The sequence below is a fragment of the Microcebus murinus genome, chromosome 14, assembly GCF_040939455.1.
Source record: "Microcebus murinus isolate Inina chromosome 14, M.murinus_Inina_mat1.0, whole genome shotgun sequence".
In the NCBI taxonomy this organism is placed as follows: domain Eukaryota; kingdom Metazoa; phylum Chordata; class Mammalia; order Primates; family Cheirogaleidae; genus Microcebus; species Microcebus murinus.
In genome coordinates, this window is record NC_134117.1 from 13,615,922 (window position 1) to 13,637,351 (window position 21,430).

General features: G+C 36.3%; 1 protein-coding gene across 2 annotated transcripts in view; it reads right to left on the reverse strand.

Moving 5' to 3' along the window:
• Nucleotides 1–21,430, reverse strand: part of ATRNL1 (attractin like 1) — a 615,535-nt gene that overhangs the window by 80,443 nt on the left and 513,662 nt on the right. For both annotated transcript variants that reach the window (XM_012772753.2, XM_012772758.3), the window contains one exon: nucleotides 13,760–13,874. In XM_012772753.2, the coding sequence (XP_012628207.1) occupies nucleotides 13,760–13,874 (115 nt within the window). The remainder of the gene's footprint in view (nucleotides 1–13,759; nucleotides 13,875–21,430) is intronic.

Below are 21,430 nucleotides of genomic sequence, written 5' to 3' on the forward strand. Positions count from 1 at the left end.
ATCTGAGCTATACTAGGCATGAGGTAAGTTTAAAAAGATTGACTGGTTTTTATACGTAAGAGAAAAGGCTAAAAACAAATAATGCTTAAAATAGAGAAAGTGTTGGAAAATCTCAGTCTTAAGGAATGATTGTGATCTAAAAACTTGCAATAGGCCAGGTGTGGTGGTTCATGCCTGTAATTCTACCACTCTGGGAGGCTGAGATAGGAAGATCACTTGTATTAAGGAGTTTGAGACCAGCCTGAGCAAGAGCAAAAACCCCATCTCTACTATAAATAGAGAAATTAGTTGGGGGTGGTGGCCTGTAATTCCAGCTACTCAGGAGGCTAAGGCAGGAGGATTGCTTGAGCCCAGGAGTTTGAGGTTGCTATGAGCTAGGCTGATGCCACGACACCCTACCCTGGGCAACAGAGCGAAACGTGGTCAAAAACAAAACTAAACAACAACAACCAATCCACAACAAAGGAGATAGGAGCCAAGTAGCCTATCAAGAATCAACAGACAATGTAAATGATGGTCCAAGCAGCAGATGCAGAGTCTGGTGACTCACACCCAGGCCACTAAAGAAAGTGATAGGGGTTCTGATCACACTTAAAGCACTGAGATGAAGAAGAGCCTATAAAACTTTCATTTTTAATAAAAGGGAAAAGGATGGTGTTAGAAATGATCGAGTAATGAACTTATGAATAACCAGACTATCAAAATGATATTTTTATATAAGGAAAAAATACCAAAAGACCCAAAGAAACATGATGAACATAGAAAAAACTCACATATTGCAAAATGGCTAACAAGACTTGTGACGAACAGGATGCAGCTGAAATAACAGCCCTGGTTAGTAGTGAGCAATCAGTTTAATCACAATAAAGTTTTCAATGCTATTTCATAAGCCAAATTTCATAAGCCAGAGATTAAGGAGTTTTTTTCCTTTTATAAAACCTGAGAAGCATCTAGAATTAAGCAAGGTCCAGTGACCAAGAATATGACAAAAGGCAGTGGAAAGTATAAATTCACAGCTAGCTTAAGAGCTGGACTCTGGGAAATGAGCACCAACAGGCACTGGTGGTGAGTAAGAGAAAGGAAGGAATAACATAATTAAGGAAGTATATTGGCCTCCTATCATGCGGTAGGCACCATTTAACACCTAGGGATATAATAAGGGGAAAGTCCTGCCCTTAGCTTGCCTGGGTGGGTGGGATGGAGACAGTGTAATAAAAATGTCACAGTAGTAAATTCAAAAGAAAGTAGTGGACTGAAGATGGGTAGACATGGGGATAAGTTTCACAGTGGAGGTGACCCTTGAATTAGAAATTCTCCTGGTGTGAAAAGTGGATGTGTGTGTAGAGGGGCTGGTGAGTAGGACAGTCCAGGCAGAGGGACTGGTGCATGGAAAGGGACATAGGTCTGGTGCATTCATAATGAGTGGTGTTTTAAAAGTCCCTTTGGAATACGGCACTGTGAGGCATCTAACATCTCCCTAAAATTATCATATCTGCAGATAACATCAGATGGGTCACAGGGTATGAGAAAGGGATTTATTTAGAAGGAGAGGATTAAACTTCAAAAATGACCTTGAAACATCAGAGACACTAATTGAAACGGTTTCAATTTCTTATGAAAAAAAATGATGAGCATAAATACAAAATGCAGAATAGCAGAAAAGGTCAGGGAGGGGCAAAGGGGTCCTACGGAAGTGAAAGTGGGAAAGTAACAGTCTGGCAGGGCAGTTGGTGTAAAACAGAGGTCAGGCAGTGACAAACAAACAATAAGAGGACAGCCCGAGAGGGCCCAGGGCTGGTTCCGCCACACAGTAGATGGCAGACTCTGAGGATGTCTCTTCAGGTGAGCCTCAGTTTCCTCCTCTCTCAAACAAAGGGATAGTGTCCTTTATATTCCATGTCTCTTGAGTCAATAACATTTAGGAAGGCTAAAGAGTGTTTTCAAAGTCATGAGATGACCTAGCTGGAAGCCAGGCTCTTGAAGGACCAGATGGAAGGGCTGAGAGCACTGTATTGAACCTGAACTGAAAACTGGGAAGTGATGTCAGAACTGCCTTCTGCCACGTGATGGATTATTACAGGGAGCACAATCAGCTGCTCTCCATTTCTGGAGAGATGAGAATAAGAAGCAAAAGAACAAAAGAAAATGGGATCAAATTGCAACGAAGACTGTTAAATAATGGAATGAATTACTCCCGGAAGTCATAAGCATGCCTTTTGAGAAAGTCTTTAGAAACAGTCTGTCTGTCCAAGATGATTCTGGACAGGGTCACCAGCTGTGGCTGCAGGCAGTTGGAGGAGCCAGATGTCATTTCAGTGCCCTTCCTAGTTCTGTGTTCCTGCAGTTGTATAAAATTATGCATAAATATAGTAATACCAAATTACCCCATTTATACATTTTATGTATCTATTAATATGGACAACAGCTTCCTTTCCATTTTACCAGTAAAGTTTTGAATACAAATGTAACTCGGCCTCTCCCCAGTACAGCTCTGCCTTCAGAGCTAATTGCCTTGCAAAACACTTAAGGAGTCATTTTTCATTAGGATAGTGAGCAAGGGGAAGGCGGATGGCACAGTCATGTTATTGATTTGATGATCCTTGCCTGGTTTGTTGGATAAATGGAACTGAATGTATGGTCACTGCATCCAGACTTTTAGGGGCTTCAAGGTTCAATTCAAATTATATCAGACAGTAGGTTGAGGGAACAAGAATCCATTTATTCCCACAAGGCTTCTAAATGATGCTCCCAGGGACCATGTAGGACTCCTGTGGACCAATTTAAGTCCCAGCTCTTAATGAAGAGGATGAGCTCTCTCTTAAGTTTTGTCACTGCTTTTACCTGTGTGACAGCTCTGGACATGCTGCCCATCAGTTAGGGAGGGCTGCTCAATTTGCATGAGCTATGCTCATTTGCAAATTATAAAGTGGATAAAAGGAGATAAATTACTCATTTGTCAGAGGGCCATTAATTTTCCCCTACAAGCCCTTATAGAAAGATCATTACAGCCTTAAGAAGTTAATGTAATTATAATCAACATTTACCTTTTATAGAATTACATTTCTATTGCTGGTGCTTTCTCCTACAGGGGGACTTTCATTAAGAATGAGGGGATATTCACACTCAAAAATACCTTTGGTAGGTACTATGGCACCATTTTACAATGTATGGCAGGACCTGAGATTAAACCAGCTATCAGTATAGCATGGAGTCTTCATCAAAACTTGAATATATTTCCTCTGGATTTGCTAAGGGACCACTGGCCTCATGAGATGATCCCCAGAAAAATGTTTATATGGAAAGAAGGAATTCCCAGGGACCCTTACTCACATTTTCTTAGCATTTTACCAGTTTTCTGGCAAGGCATTATTTTCTCAAGCTACTTCATTTTCCTTTCTGAATCTACAGAGTTCCTTTCTGTTTGCCTTTGCTGGACTCTGTGTAGTAGAAGTTGTGTAGTAGTGCCTGCTGGTAAGAGGCGAATTATTATTATTTCCTTTTCCTGGTTAGATTTTGCAACATGGTACAATAAACATGATGGAAGAGTAAAGTCCCTCCCCACATGAGAGATCCAGAGACCTTGGTTCGAGTCCCTGCTCAGCTACAAACTCCTTGACCCTAGACAAGTCTCTCTCTATCTCTAGCTCTACAGGTGTTTCTTTTTGCAAACTGTGGGTAGAACTAGGTGATTTCTAAGGCATTTCCCAAGCTCCCAAAATTCTAAAATTCTCTGACACTCAGGATTACCAAGCCATCCTTGTTAAATGCAAAAGGAGGCTGCTGTGGCCTTACGGTATATGCTCCATCCCCACCCAATTCATATGTTGAAACTCTTATCCTTAATGTAATGATATTTGGAGGTGGGATCTTTGGGAAAGCATAATTAAGCTTAAATAAGGTGATGAAGGGGGGGTTCATGATGAGATTAGTGCCCTTATAAGAAGAGGAGGTCAGAGCCCTTTCTCTCTCTGCCATGTGAAGATACAGCAAAAAGGCGATCATCTGCAAAACAAGAAGAGAGCCCTCCCAGATACCAGATCTGTCAGGCACATTGATCTTCACTTCCCAGACTCCAGAACTGTGACAAGTAAATGTCCATAGGCTAAAATACTTTATTATAGCAGCCTAAATTACTAAGATAGCAGCCTTCCGTTAAATTCCCCCAAACCTACACAAAGTAGGACTATTTAATACATGGCCAATTATTAATATTAATAAAAGTAAAACTTGTTACTAATTGGCAGTTTTATTTAGACCATGGTGTTAGCTATCATAAGAAATATTGGAGGGCTGATTTACCCTTAACATTTTATTCATACCCACAAAATTCTTATTTTGTTGTTTTCTTGCTTCAAATGCAAGTTGTTTATTGCAACAAACCTTGATTTTCCCCTTTAGCTTTGTAAGTTGATTTGTCCAGTTCTACTTTTTTCCTATTTTTCTCTTTGACCACAGTAATTATTTACCAGTCACTTCTAGAAATACTATCAGAAAAGGGTGGTAGGAAGGAGAGAGGAGAAAAGAAGAATGTGTTGGCCACGTTTCAGTGCTGGTGCTCTCATTTTTCATGTCCATAAATTCTGAGTTCTTATGTGGTGTTCCTAATTGCTCAATCTTGAAAGTATTTGAGTTAGCATTTATGGTAAACTCAATTCTGCAGCAGGTTTAATTAGCCATATTCACTACTCTTCAAGTTTCTCATCTTTATATTCTTTGTTTTCTTTACACATTAATATATTTCTCCCAATTAACATGGTACAAAGATAAATTTAAAAATCTGCAATGGGAAGACCATGGCCATGTCACTTCACAGTCACACTGGCAAGTGAAACAAAAAGCTTGTGCTGTCTCCTAAAATGAATGGCTCATGGTCTTTACCCATAGGAAAAAACAAATAAACAAAAAAACTTAGAAAAAGCACTATGATATAATAAACTTAAAAACTTTAAAAAAAAAAAAAAGAAAAAGTACTATGATATAAGAGTTTTCTGGTTTTAAATTCTAGCTCCATAATTATTTACTATATGGCTGCAGGGAAGTTACTTAATGTCCATTAGTTCATTTTTCTCATGTGAAAGAAAAGTGATAACATAGTTGACCCTTGAACAAAGGGGTTGGGGCACTGACCTCCTGTGCAGTCAAAATTTGTGTATATCATTTGACTCACCCAAAACTTCATTACTAATAGCATACTGTTGACCAGAATCCTTACTGATAATACAAACAGTTGATTAGCACATTCTATATGTTATATGTATTATTATACACTGTATTCTTACAATAAAGTAAGCTGGAGAAAAAAGTTAATAAAAATCATAAGGAAGAAAATTATATTTACTATTCATTAAGTGGAGGTAGAATATCATAAAGGTCTTGATCCTTGTCGTCTACATATTGAGTAAGTTGAGGAGGAAGAGGGAGGGGAGGGGTTGGTCTTCCTATCTCAGGGCTGGCAGAGGCAAAAGAAAATCCATGTATAAGTGAAACTGCATAGTTCAAACCTGTGTTGTTCAAGTGGCAATGGAATATACCTTATAGGGTTATGACAATTCAACAAATAGTATGAAGCATACAACAGATTCATAACAAATGTGTGTTAATGATAATGACTCTAACAACAACTGATACTTTTTATTTGCCAGATACATTTTGCGAGGTTAGCTGTCCTGAGTATAACTAAAATGTAGACATTTATTTCATAAAATTCAAGGTAATTTATTTTTCTGGTCATAAAGCGTGGAACTGATTTGTGCTCTTTCAAACTTAATAAAATGTTTTTTTAAATTATTATCCAAGGAAGAAATCAAAGTTCAAATCATGAAAATAGAATAATTTTATGATAGGTTTAATACATTCTACATTGGAAATAAAAATTGCTTTATCATTTTGTGTCATCTTTCACTAATATTCTCATGTTCATTGAACCTTAAATCTAAACAACTAAGTTTTAATGGGGATATTCCATCAAAGGTACAGTTCTGGGCTTGATTTCAGTCCTCAAAACATATAGCTTGAATCCTACATGAATCATAAAAATATAAAATCCATGATTTTATATTTTTACAAGATTCTGGGCTTGATGTGAAATTTTACTTTGTAAAGTTTATATTTGTATAGTATATATATTTTCTATATCAGTTTTGGTGAATAAGTTGTATAATTTAGAGATAATTATGTTCATCAATTAAGTATTTATCAAACAACTACTAAATAACAGAAACTTGTTAGCAGCTGGGGTTTCAAAGAAAAAAAAATAAGACACAGCCACTATCCTCAGGGAACTTACCACCTGGGAAGAAAGTTAAGGAAAATGCTCAGGGACTGTGTTGTGTTAGAAAGCAGTAAAGAAAGGAGCCAGCATATCTTATGGGATTTCAAAGAGAGTGAAGTCACATTTGTGTGCGGGGCACAGAAAAGGCCTCATGGAAGAGGAAATGGCATTTGAATTGGGCTTTGAAAACAGGCAGCTAAGAGGGAGAGGTCATTTCATTTACGGGAAACAATAGTGTGTATGACAGACCACACACACAAACACATTCACAGAATCATAGCAAGGCAAACACACATGGAATTACAGGCCTAGCAGCAATCACAAAGACATTCTATCTAGTTATCTTCCTGATTTTATAGATGAGGAAACTGAGGATATGAGAGGTTGAAGTATTAATAATTGCCCAGTGGCTGTGCAGGTAGGCATAGGCAGGGACTCTAGGGGTGTTAAGCCTGGAAGGGAGGTTGAGGAGATGTCGAGGAGGGCCTTACATCCCTTAGTAAATGTCTGGGCTTATTTCAATAGGCAATGAAAAGTCCACAAGGGTTTGTGAGGAAGGAAGTGATATGACTAGAGACGTGCTTTCCTTTGGTAGCGATCCAGGCGAGAGGCAACCAGTGCCTGCACAGGGCATGAAGGGAATAAGAATGGAAAAAGGATGTCTGCTCTCTGTTCCAGGGTGAAAAGGAAGGAGCTACATGATTATTGGGAGGTAAAAGGCAAAAAAGAGAGAAGAAGAAAAGATAATTTGAAGGTTTCAAACTTGAGCCACTCTGAAAGCAGACTTTCCAAAAACGGGAGAAAAGCTGGTCTGGGGAACAGTGGGAGGTCATGGGGAGACAGGGAAGGGAGGGTGACTTTACATGTGAACAGCAGGAAACCCAGACTGAGATGCTGCCCTTCAGCAAGCGAGTGGCCTTGTGTGAAGACCCAGAGGCCTGGGACTCAGCTGCAGAGAAGCTTCCCTAAGTGAGCGGGAGGGTACAAGAGGGTAAGGTTCAAACCTGGGGGAATGCCTGCTTGCATGGGGGCGGATGAAGCCGACCATGCCCAGATGGAAGGAGCTCTGGCCACTGCCTCTAAATCCTAAGCAGTACCTGAGAGGGATAAAGGCACAAAACACCAGGGGAGGGGAAAGTCTCCAGAAGGTGGGGAGGTGATGTGGGGAATATCCAACAGTCAAACACTACAAAGACATGACAGCAAGTGAGAACTGAGGAAAGGGCATTTTAATGACTATGTTTGTTACTCTATGACTACTGTGGAAAAATATTAAGCTTAGCAGTTGTTCCTCTATTTTATTTCACCTCTCTGTTCTTTGTTCATAGAACTTAACCACAGCTTGTAATTATGGGTTTATTGTATGCTTATTTGCTTCGTGTTTATCTCCACATACGCTGTAACCTCTGTGAGGACAGGAACTCTGTTTCGATCACTCTCATAGATCCAGTGCTGGCATGTAGCAGGCACTTAAATATTTCTTAAATGAATGAAGGTAGCAAATGAGGATTCACAATAACCATATTTTGGATGAAAGACAAAATTATTTCCTATTGTTGATTTTAGGATCTTTTTACTGTCAGGTATTTTTGGACATAGTCATATTTATTAAAAATAATCTCAGACATTTGTTTTTATCTCTGTTGTTTCCTGGGCTCTCTGCCTAATTTTATAGTTTGTTTTACTATGAAGTGCCCATTTTTTCTTTCTTCTTTATGAAGACACATATACAGCTGTAAGCAATATTTGGATTTGAGGTTAAAGGGTAACTAAAATATTCCAGATTTTTATAATGAAGTTTTGATACACTTCAGTAGTTATATTTCTTATTTCAACCACCTCTTACAAAGAAAGTGCTAAGATTGTATCACCAGATATATTTCTAAAAGTATAAAGATACAGTGGCAGAGTTATGAGAGGAAAACCCAAGAGTCGGTAGGGATGGAAACTCCAGAGGCTTCTGGAAAATGGAAATTTCTTTTAAAAAATTGGCTTCAGAGGAAAAAGTACTACACTGTGAGCCAGCAGACCTCAAGTCTATTCCCAAACTATCTCTGAGATCCTGAGAAATGTTCTTCCTCTCGTTGGTTGTATGAGATTCCTTTTACTCACTTCTAAAATAGGGGCACTACATCTACATCGTTCAAACTTGCTAAGAAGATTAGAAACTGGATTTCATTAACACAATTATTAAGATTTTTTTTTAATTTAAGGAGTGATGCTAATTATTTTGTAGTCACTAACAAGCAATACATACGAAAACAAAATTTGCCAGATGCTCCTGAGCAGCTGGGAAGATAAGTTAATGTACCAGTTAGTAGCAAGTTACTGGTATGATTTAGCATAATTTGTAGTAGAACTGTATAGTGGGATTAGAGTGAAATGCATCTCAGCAATCTAACCCAATCCAATCATTTTCATGTGAGAAAATAGGACCCAGAGACTAAAACACTTGCCATGGTCACACAGCCAGTTAGTGGCAGAGCTGAGTCTACATCTCAGAGCTTGTGACTCCAAGTCCATAGTTCACACTTACGTTCTTTCCCTATGACTGCATGCCCCTTGTTTCTATTACATACACTGAGTCATACTGTCATTACATATGTGTCATGGCATGCACATATTTGCATTTTACTAAATTTCTGAAGTTAAGTTACCAGGAAAGATATTAACAAAATTCTCCTTGCCTTCTTAAGCCGGTGCTTAGCAGAGACTCTCTTTGACCCTGGATTTAGAGCTTTTTTAGGAATAAGAGCTAACTGGGATACCCGTGTATCTTTATCCACAGAAGCACTGTGATGTGGGAGAGTCACACAGGCTGAAGATCCAGTGGCCCTGGGCGTGAACTCTGTTGCTTTCTGCACTTATTGCATTCAGTTCATTGATCTTGGGTAAGTCATTTAATCTCTCTAGAGTTGCAGTTTTTTAATCAGTATGAGTGGGATAATCATCTTCACAGAGTCATTAAGAGGGTTAAACCAATGAATACAAATAAAGTACCTAATACAAGGCCCAGAATTCCTGTTTTTCTTTCCCTTCCTCTTTTCATTTGATTAACACAAAGTCCTCTTTTTGTTATTATAAACAGGAAAGGCATCCATAACACTGTGAGGAAACTATTATTTTAAACATTGTACAGTATTTCTAGATTTTTCAAAATAATCTGATCATCCTGCCAAAATTTCTCATGCTAACAGAAAATTTCAAAATGTTTGACTTTCCAGTAGTATTATTTTTTTATTATGTTAGAGTCAATCATATATAAGGCAGGATCATGGCAAAATACTACTTTTAGTTGAAGCACACGGCTTCTTTTCAGCCATGAATATTTGGGCTACTGGGATTTTTTAATCCAGTGATAAAAGTTAATCTGTTTCTCATTAGGAAGAATCCATAAACTATGAAATCCATAATCTTCCATCATAAAGTGACAGCAATCATTACCATTTTCAATTTATGCTTTTGAAGAGCTCTGTTTACTTTGTCCACATTTCATCTTAATGTGACTCTAAAACACTTGGGGACCATGCTGTCCAGGGTGATTGGAGACATGCTTGGTTGTTTAGTGTCATGCAGCAGAGTTACTTAATGTGTCCTGCTTTCATGGGGATGTCAATCTTTCAACCACTCTGAGGTCAGAAGAGAAAGAGGCTGTAGAGTGAACATATGCATAAACAACAGCATAAATCCCACATTAACCCAAGAAAGTCTGGCATGGTTTGCAGTGGTTGCTTACAGAAAATACAGCAGTGAAGCAGCAGGTTTACTGGGTGGGGGAGCAGAGAACCTAATTAGTCCAGCTGTAGGAATGCTAAAAAGCCATTTAATATCTTTTGCCTTACTATTCTAAGCCACCTACAGGGAGAATTGCCACAAGCACCTAAGGTCATTATATTAAAAAACAAAAAAGGTTAGCACACGGGTAATCTAAGGGATGAATCTGCAGTTTTTCTTATGACCTCCGATAAAAAGAGAGCCATAAGGAAGAGAGTTCACATATTTCAGACAGACACTGAAATGGCCAGGTGTAATAATTTCTTTCTAAATATTATTGAAGCAGTTGCTGGTAGAAAGAGAATAAGGTCCAAAGACAATGCCATTTCTTAATTTTTTTTAAAAAAATCACTCGCTGCTATTGAAAAGAGATAGCCAAACTAGCACCTGCACATTTCTGAATCATTTTTTAGTGCTGATATTCAGTTTCTGAGAGAAAACCACCATGCTCATAAGATGCTTCCACCCCGCCATCCTCACATCCCCAAACTCATCCTTCTCTTAAATGCTTTTATTCATGCCAGTGAAGAGTGCAGATGACATTGACATTCAGGAAGCTACATTTCAAAAAAGAGCATGATAAAAAATTTTTGATATTGTTCAAAGTATTGCAAGAGGACTTTTAGTCTAATGATAAGTGCTAATTTAATCACTACACAGATATACTAACATTTGGAGCCATAAATAGCCCAAGAACCAAGAGAGACTCCTGGTGCCCTGTCATGCACACGGTGGAGGTGGGCTCAGGAGTCTGCCCATGAAGCTCCTCCTCCAGGTCCTCCTCAACTACCCCAACCTCCCACCTGCAGCAAATACTCGCGCATGCTCCATGGAACATAGGACTCCTAGGAGAGGAATCTGGGAAATAATGAATGAATTCTAGTCTATTTGCTCATTTTATTGAAGTTAACTGAGGCTCAAAGAAGGGAGTACCAGTTCCAGGTCATATTTTCCAGGTCTCCTATCATCATTATCAATATCACAAAAGCATTTATGAACTCCTTTCTATTTGTAGGCACTGTGATAAGCAAAAGTATATATGTGGACTTTCTGTAAAGGTAAGCCAAACTCTAGCAATGTCGCAACCAATTTCAATATTTCCCTCCCAAAGGAATGGTTGGTTCCCAAATAATCATTGCAATGCATTTCCTCTCAAATACTAGAGGATACTATGTTAAATTTTAATTGGCTGTGCACACATCAAATGTTTTGATGAAGAGTGAAAAAATAGTAATTTTATTTGCATATTGGTGTCAGTATTTGCCTTGTTCAGGGAAAACCTAGATGATAACATTAGAAATTTTCTCTCTACAGATACTGCTTTTTTCTTTTTCCTTTTTTGCAGTGAAGTGGAGAGCTTTTCATTTTATTGTTTCCCAACACTTTATTATTAAAAATTTAAACATAGCAAAGTTCAAAGAATTTCATAATGAACACTAGTATTCTCAGCATCTAGATTCTACCATTAATATTTTACTTTACTTGCTTTATGACATTATCTGTCCATCTAGCCATCTTACTATCCTTCCATCAACATATCATATGTCCTTGATACATTTCAAAGTACATGCAGGTAGGAGATAATACTGTATATTGAAGAAGTATAAGCAAACAGATTTCTTACTCCTGTAAGAATAGCTGAAAAAAAGTAATAGAGTTTTTGAAAACAAAGAACAAGCTCATCTTGAATTATGCACACAGATACTCATCATAGTTTAATCTTCAGGCTCTGTAAAATGTATGGTAAGCTATTTCAATGTTTCATCTACCTATATCAACCCTGTAGACATTTTTAGTACTCAACCAAATGCTTGGCTTTGTGAAGACATGTGCTGTTGGTTATAAAGAAGTAAGCTCTCTGCTACAGATCATCAGGAAAACTTACCTGGAATGCTAGCGATACATATTTTTTGTTCTTTTGCCCTACACTCTAGGGTCCCCCTTCACAGTTATTCCTTGAGTGTAGAAATACAGTGTTTTTTATGCCTCATTCATTTCATTTATAAAGTGAGTTTTATAATACCTATTATACAACCTTGTCCTGAGGATCAAATGTGAGAAATAGGGGAACACTTTATAAAGAGTGGAGCACTATGCATATCTAAGATAGCATTAGCTTTAGTAATAACAATGCAGCTGTGAGAAAACACAGCTGAGGTAATGCTCCTTGGCTCTTTCAAATCAGCCAGAAAGGATTTCAAAGGTTAAAGGGACAGAGTATTGGCAGTTGCCTTCATTCTGCCCATCAGTACATCATCTTGTCAGGATTGAGAAGAACCTTGGTGTATATCACATAGACTTGTTTTCATTAGTGAAGTGTTTGTTTTGGACATCATCCCAGCTTTAAAACAATACTTCCATTAGCTGAGCACAGTACCTATAATTATCCATCTTATCTGACGAGTGCCAAACTATTCTACTTACTGCATCCCATGTACCTCGGTGATGCTGAAAGAAGAGTGAGACATTCACTCAATGTATAAGAAGGTACAGAGAATGTTTATTTCTTTGAATAAACATTACAATGAACTTTGAATCAAAATTCCTGCAACAAGATATCATCAGGTACCATGAATGATGAGTCTGAAGGTGACAGAAACTCCCATATAGGGGAAAAATTCTGTTACATGACTATCTAATGCTTACAAGGTATGAGGTCGTGTATTTTCCATTTTTTTGTATCTGATTGGACACAAATCAAGAAAGTGAGGAGCACATTCAAAGCCAACTAGGGAAGCAAGAAAATATAAAATAAGCAGAGAAGTGAGTTCATCATCAATTACTGTTATTGAGAACTTGTCAGATCTCTGGCACTTTATTTTATACTTAAGAGGAATTGAAGAGAAAGACAGACTTGATATCACCCTTGTCCTCATAAAAGCAATCTTTCTACTAAAGGTTGGATAGAGAGAACAATCAGAAGACAGAAAAATTAGATATTATAAATAGATAGAATATGATATATAAAAAGAGAGAAATAAATATGGCTGGTGATTTAAGTAAAAGTTATGCTCAACATTGAAAATACTTAGAATGTGGACAGCATCACAGCAATGAGAAGACCTCTCAAGAGGAAACATAATTATTCCCAAATCCAAAACATGCTTTTCACATAGGAAAAGGAGAATTAGAAGAAAGGTTGGCTGAGCCCATCTAAGAGAGGGTTCCTCAGCCCATGAACTGCACCTGTCTGGTGCTGGTGGCAGGGACATATCTTAAACGCACTGAGATGGCTGCATCAGGTGACCATCTTCTGATGCCATTTAATATCCCAAACATACAAGTAGTCCTCTAGTTTGGTTCCATATTCACAAAGCAAACTTGTAATCATATTTATAATCTGGCTTCCTGTATGACACATCTACTGGGAGAAAGGCAGCTGCCCGGCAGGTCAAGAACATGGTTGCCCTGCTAGTGAGATTTATCACGGTAATTGCAATAATGAATTGGTGTGTGTATGTGAATATACATACCTGTGTATATTATATGCAAATGCACACATTCAACATGTGTTTTATCAGAAAAATACTAGCAAATCTGAATTTACAGCAATGCAGATATCTATATATTTGGGTAAAAATTTATATTTTAATAAAATTTTCCCATGCTCTAAATTAGAATCTTACAAAAGTCTCTCCTGTGCTATTTGATGGTATTTTTTCTTTCCAGTCTAAAAGTTTTACTTAACTGCTGACGGCTCCTCATTCACCATACCTGACTGCCCAGGGGGAGGGGCACCTGATGATCCTCTTGGTAGACAAAGAAACACAGTCAGAACGGCAGCTCTGTTCCCAGCACATGGTTCGATGGCTATTGGTTTGGGCGCCCCCTGAAAAACAAAACTCATTTTAAGTTTGCATAATTCACATGGCATTGCTATTTTGCTATTCACCTTATCTATCCTCAGTCAGCAAGACTACATTCCTAGTTATTGGAAACACACCATTTGTTACTGTTAAGTAACTCCTGGTACAATATAGATGTGCAACCAGCCTACATTTAAATAAATGAATGAATTTCACTATATTCAATGAGCAGCTTGTGAGCCACAAAGTTATACAACTTTTGTTGGTTTTTCCCAATTGTTTCTTCTTACCAATGATGTACTACATAACATACTTTATCTAAGTGATTGCAATTCAAAATATTCTATTGGCATACCTTTATTTTTTAATTTTTTAAATTTATTTTTTATCATCTATATTTAAAATGTACAACATTTATATATATAGTAAAATGATTACTACAGTCAAGCAAATTAATGTATCTGACACCTGATATAGTTATCTTTTTTATTGTGGTAAAAGCACTTAAACTCTACTATTTTTGCAAACTTTCAGTATATAATACAATATTATTAACTATAGTCCTCATGCTATACATTAGATCTCTAGCCTCAATCATCCCACATAACTGCAAGTTTGTACCCTTTGACCTACACCTCTCCAATTCCTCCCCTCCCCATCTGTGGTGACTACCAGTCTACTATTTCTATGTATTTAATTTTTTTTCTAGAATCCAGGTGTATAAGTGAGATCACGTTGGCATATCTTAAATATCATTATAGTGAAATGCATGTTTAATAATCATCCACCAATGCACTTCTATAAATAATATCTCTTTAGGAATAAAATAGAGTAAATGAATACGTAATAATAGTAATAGTAATTGCTCATACTTTAGGTCAGGCGTCCTCAAACTACGGCCCACAGGGCACATGCGGGTGTTTTTGCCCGTTTGTTTTTTTACTTCAAAATAAGATATGTGCAGTGTGCATAAGAATTTGTTCATAGTTTTTTTTAAAACTATAGTCTGGCCCTCCAATGGTCTGAGGGACAGTGAACTGGCCCCCTGTTTAAAAAGTTTGAGGACCTCTGCTTTAGGTATTTGAAGTGCTTTACATATATTCATTTATTTAAATCTTACAATAACCCCGTAAGATGAGAATACTGAAGCAAGAGGTTAATAAAGCTTGCTCAAGTTCATATAGTTAGGAAGTAGCAGGGCTGGCATTTAAACTCAGGCAGGCTGCCTCCTAAGTCCATGTTCTTAACCACATAATGCAGCTTATAATATATGTGCACATACAAACATGCACCTCCACAAATGCATACATAAACACATGCACAAACATGTGTGCACACTCAACCCATGCACACATACATATGACCACACAAACACACACATAGAATTTGAGCTTAAAGACAATGTGACCTTTGAAACAATGAGGCTATCATTTTAGCCTGGGAATGTTGGTTTTGGCTATATCATTGAAAGAACTACAGATGAGACATGGTTGATATATCAAAGCAACATCTCTGCATAAAGGTAAAATTAAATAGAAGTAAAAGTACTATGGCTTTAATTATTAGAACAAATGGTTTGTTCAGTTTTCTTTTCACTGATGATATTTAAACTTTTCAGAAGAAATATAGACATATGTAGTCATTCACTTAGAATATTCCAGAATATTGCCGTTTCCAGAAAGTTTAACGAGGCATTAAAGATAAAATATGTCCCCTTTCATGTAAAACTTCGACTGAAATTTCTGGTGACAACGGTTTTATGTGGTTATAAAGGATTTTTCCTTTATAGCAACATAAATCTCATGTTTTAAAATTATCCTTATATAGATACATTTTGGGAGCATTCAATATAAAGGTGAAAGTGGCCATAGTGGTAGAAGCAAAGGGCATAAAAATGTTCTAAGAAAATGCTTAAGCTATGTTGCAATACTTGTATCAAGTTACATGATCTATGTTTTTATACTTTAAAGCTTACATTTAATTTAACAGAATTATTTTTGAAAATGTTAAGTCAAAATCAGCATAAGTACATAGATATTCTCCAGTGATGTAAATATTTGGAGAATAGGCTTGTCATATTCCAAGGCTAAAAGAAAAATACTATGAATGTTTCAAACCATATTTCTAGGCTAACAAAATTTATTTTAATTTAATAAATGCAAACTATATGTAAAGGTCAATTGGTTAAAATATACTAAGAGAACACAAAATGAATTTAAGATTTAAATGATAGTGATGTATTGGAAATACCAAAATCCTTTTCACTATACCTAAGAAATAATTGATCATTTCTCTCAACCAGCAAAGGTTTTTTTTTTGTTGTTGTTGTTGTTTTATTTTTAAGTTCCCTATGCAATACCTGGCACTATTCAGAATATCCAAAGGCATTTAAAAAAAAAACTTGATTGTAAAAATTAGAAAAGCATAATTTTATACAAAAAATAGTTGAGAAATAGTGATTCTTGGTTTAGGGGATTTAGAGAAACAAAAGATGATTCAGTAGTGTATCAGTTGATCATTTTGCCAGGCTACCTTTCTGCTGCCTTTAACTCTAACAGAAAATATTTTATACATCAAGTGTTGGTGTTTAAACATCATAAGCATCAATAGAGGGAAAAATTAGTAAAAAATAACTAAATTTCAGGGGAAATAAGACCTAATTATTTTAACACCTTAAATTGCAGAGACTCAGCAACAGTTAAGGACAGTGTAATAGAATAATATCTTGATCGTGGAAAATGAATTATGCCTGCATAAAAGTTACCTATGTAAAATCTTCCTTAAAATAATTCTCACTCTTAATTCTACTGCTATTGTAAAGAGAATATTCTGAAATTTCTGTATATTGATAAGCTATATAAAAGGAGATTATAATTCTATTTTGAAATCAAATTGGATTATAACTTAGTCTATTTTTAACTATAAGAATTTTCATAAAAGGATATTAGTAAAATATGAATTATTCATTATATTTAAAGTATTAGTTTCTAGCACCGTTCTTTGTTACTTCTGGAAGGAATTCATGTAATTTAAAAATTATTTCTAAAGAGTTTGTGGCAAATATCACTTTCCATACAGACTTTTAAATGCAAAAATACTCCACTTTATAGCACTTGAATTTTACAACAGAAAATAGCAAAACCTCACAAATGATAACATTTCTGATACCTTGAAGTCTGTCAATTGTTTAGTGATAAATGCATAACCATGAATCAAAATCATTTCACAATGACATAACATGTTCACTGAGCTATGCAATTTATCATGCATTTTCCATGGCTGCCTTTGAAAGAGATAAGGCATGGGTTTGTTTGCCCACAGCACTCAGCAACTGTTATTTACTTCTAGGCATTTTCATATTTGTTATACTGCAAGAAGCTGGTGTTAGACTGTGCCAGAAAACATCACTGACAGCTATTTAATTAGCAGTCCTTGTGCATTAAGCACACAGTGCTTTTACAACTGACTCATTTTGTTCACTTTAATGTTTTCCAAACTGTTGTACTCTTATTTTCAAGTTGTTGTTTTAGGGGCAGAAATTCTACATTAAACCCTTTTCATTTTTCAGCTATTAAAGACAAACAAATTATAAGGGAAGCTTCTGGAATCATAAGGATTCTTAACATTACAGTTCTTAAAACTCATAATAATATGATCTGAAAGGAGGCCACCATTTAAGTCCAGTATGTATCCTGGGAAACTGCCGTTACATGAATCGCTGTTTGGAAAACATCAATGGGTAGCTGGCTACTTGTTCTTTCTCCACTGGCCCTTCCCAAGGGAGAGTGAGTGAGTGAGTGATTAACTTCTAGGAATCACACTGAGGCCCAACACTGGAATCCCTATCTTCAGCAGCTAAGGATCTACCAGAATCATTGACTGTTCTTGGACTACTCATTACAATATAAGTGGAGTTTAGTTTAACATTCAAGAACTCAAAAGATAAAAAATAGTTACATCTTTTCTCAAAAACTTTTTTAGCAGCTCCAAAGTAAGGATTGCAAACTCAAATTCCTTCAAGGCCCATGTGGGTGACTTAATAACTAACATTTATTAAGTGCTTACATATGCCTAGGACAATGCTAAATGCTTACATGGTTTAATCCTACTCCACGAGGTAGAAACTATTTCCATTTTATAGATGATGAAACTCAAGCTTAAAGAGTTTAGGTAACATAACTAAAGTTGCAGACCTAATAGGGGCAAAAACAGGATTGGGACAAATGTGGTCTATCTTCTGAGCTTGTATGCTTAACACTATACTATACTGCCTATATTATTTAAGAAGACTGACTTACCTTTTATAATAGGTGAGCACTAACTAGAAAGTACATGACTTCTTTAACTCTTAAAATTTTTGCTGACCAAAAGGACATTTTCATGGGTCAAAATGGGCTTGAGGGATGCTATTTTGTGATCTCTGTGTACTGGAGTACAAAATGGCATTCCAGGTTCATCAGGTAGGCTCTTGTGTTTACCCAGTCACCTAATCTCATCTTTTATTCAGCACAAATTCCATATTTTAATCAATGTAAGTGCTCACTGTTCAACAACCCTGTGCCCAGGGTTTCTACAATCTGGCCTTCTTCACTCATAATCTTCTTCCTGTCTAGGAGATCCTTCGCACAGGTCTCTAATGCTCCTGATCTTATGTGTTCCTCAAAGCCGACTCAAATGTCACTGTATATAGGAAGCCTTCCCTGCTCTGAGTAGTTAGTCTCTTCCTCTTTAGTTCTTTAATGTTACCTCTTCTGGCCCTCTTTATTTTTTTACCTTGAATGACAGTTGGGTAAATGTCCCATCTCCCAGTTGGATCAAGCTCCTTGAGAGCAGATCCAGTTTCTTAGTCATCGCTATAGACTCTGTACTTATTTCCTCTCTTGAAATGTCCAAGTATGGTGCCTGTGCCACCTTTCTGGGACTTATGTCTCCCAATCTTTTGTTACAGGTATTGAGTACATGTTGTATGTTTCTGTTCTTCCAAGGCAAGTATCATGATAGATTCTTCTTTGTCTTGTGTACTACACATGGTAGTGATAAATTTAAGAGTAAATGAATGAATAAATGAAATTGTCACAGAGGTCACATAGTGAGATAAGTTGCAAGGCATAACTCAGTTTCCATTCAAATTATGGATATTAAAAGATAATAAAATATCAAAAATAATAATAGTTAACATTTATTGAGTATTTACTAGGAGCCAAGTGCCATGCTAAGCATTTTACATGCACTATTGTATATAATCTATGCAGTAACCTTATTAGTAGGATACTGCTATTTTCCATTTTATAAAGATGAAGAAATTGAAATTCAGATAAGTTAGATGATATTCTCAGGGTAACACAGCTAGTGAGAGAAAGATCCTAGACTGGAAGTCAGATCTGATTCTAGAATGTAGGTTCTTACTCAATATTACTCAAAATATAGCTTAAGTTAAGGAGTCTCTCATTCTCTCAACTCAGCTATTGATAGCAGAAATCAATTTAGGATATCAGTTATAACAATTATACAAATATACCTGCACCATTTCTGATCAGTCTTCAGAACACATGAGTCCTACGACTAGCTCTACCACTATCTAGTTGTGTGATCCTAGGCATGTTACTATGGCAGTTTCCCCAAGTGGAAAATGAACAGGTAGCTTGGATGGCTTTTAGGGTCCCTATCCTCTTTAACATTCTGTGACTATGATTTATGGATAACCTCCAGGACCTGTGACATAACAATATCTAACACTTTGTCTAAGTATGGTGAAATTTAAAACTTCCAATCCTTAGTAATGTTTTTTCCTGCTCAGTTACTTTAAATGACACATCTAATTTTTAAAGTACATTATTATACCATATGATGAATACATCACATAAGACTAAATGGCCACCATCGCATGCCAAAAAAGCAATTAGAAAATTGAATCAAGGAATTAAGGATTAATGTGGATATGTTATACCTGTCAGCAGTAATAAGTGTTTTGACAGGAACAGAATAAAGTCTGACAGTATGCACAAATACTAGTCTGATATATGAGTGAAATATTAAAAATGCAAACAACTGCACATTAATCACTCTAACATTTCCCTACTAAAATACTTTTAATGCTATTCTTATCAGAATCTATCTATAAATAAAAATGAGTCTTTTTCAACAGCTTGCACAACTTGGTATTTGCAGTTTATGAATGTTTATATTGATATGAAATTTAGCTTTTAGTCACATTAGTAAAATGGAATTAATTTACTGAGCATTGAATTAAATAAGCCTTGTGGGTTGGCTCACAGCTAATCAAGTGTGTTGATTCCATAGGATCACCAAATATCAGAATTCCAGATCTCAAAAGCAGATTCTCTGATTTCATTGTTTAGACTTGGGTAAAAATGAAAGTGAAAAATCACATTCTTTCCTTATTTACTTTTTGCTTTACATGAAATGACAAAAGGGAAAAACATATTAGCTGGCTTTACTCAGTAGGAAGGAGAAGAATTCATATTAATAAAAGAAATTAAGCTGATGGACATCCTCAAAAGCAGGGTTAAACTGTATTAGAAGCCAATTCAAAGAGAATGAAGTATTACATGTAGGAATAAGTAAAGGAATAAAATATAATATTCATAGAATCAGTATGCTGTTCCGGAGTTTCCAAAGGTATTCCAATTGTAAACTTCATTTTCATATTGTACTAAATATTTTTTCTCAGTTGAAATGCCTACATGTTCAATCACTGTTGAAAGTTTCTCACTACACACTTGCACATGCACACACACACACACACTCATATATAACCATTAAGGCTTATATCTATAGTGTAACATCTAGTTTAATTGCATTTTGCTATTATTTTAATTGTGTAGAAATGACTTGGGGAGTGAATAGGCTGGATTGTGATAGCAGCAGTTTTACTACCTATTTATCCCCAGGTGTCTAGGTCCCAGAAAGTAAAATGGGACAACATTATCTCTTTTTAAGATATTGCATCATCATGTTTTGCCCTGAGTTTGTTAATAGATAATGAATGTTAATAGAATATGAATTTGAACAGATTATCTTTAAAAACTGAGTCCTAATAGTATTTTCCAAAAATTTGAAGTAGATTATGTATTAAATAATTGCCTAATTAGACTTTTGACAACTTGTACTTTTCTTCATAGCTCAGTGTAGAAAGCAAACTGACCACGGTATTTCATGTATGAATTTCCAAATTGAGAGAATCCTCCCAGCCTTGAAAAGTACAGATTAGTCTGAGAAACAGATCATGAAATCAATCAACTTACCATCTTGCTCCTGCCCAGACTTGAGCTTTTGAGATTTTATTCAGGCCCTTCCATCTACCCGGACTACTTGCCAACATCTACCATTCATGCCAGATACTGCAAAGAGCCATGCTAGGTCATCCTAGGCCACTATAAGATCTCTTTGGTCTACTCTATCTCAATAATTAGGAGAAAATCATTTTTCTTTTTGCAACCATTGAGAGGAAATATAATGTAGTGGTTAAAAGAAGAAACTTTAGCACATAGCTACCTGGGTTCAAGGCCCTGCTCTCTCATCCAACTATGAATTCTGGTCAAATCACTTAACCTCCCTG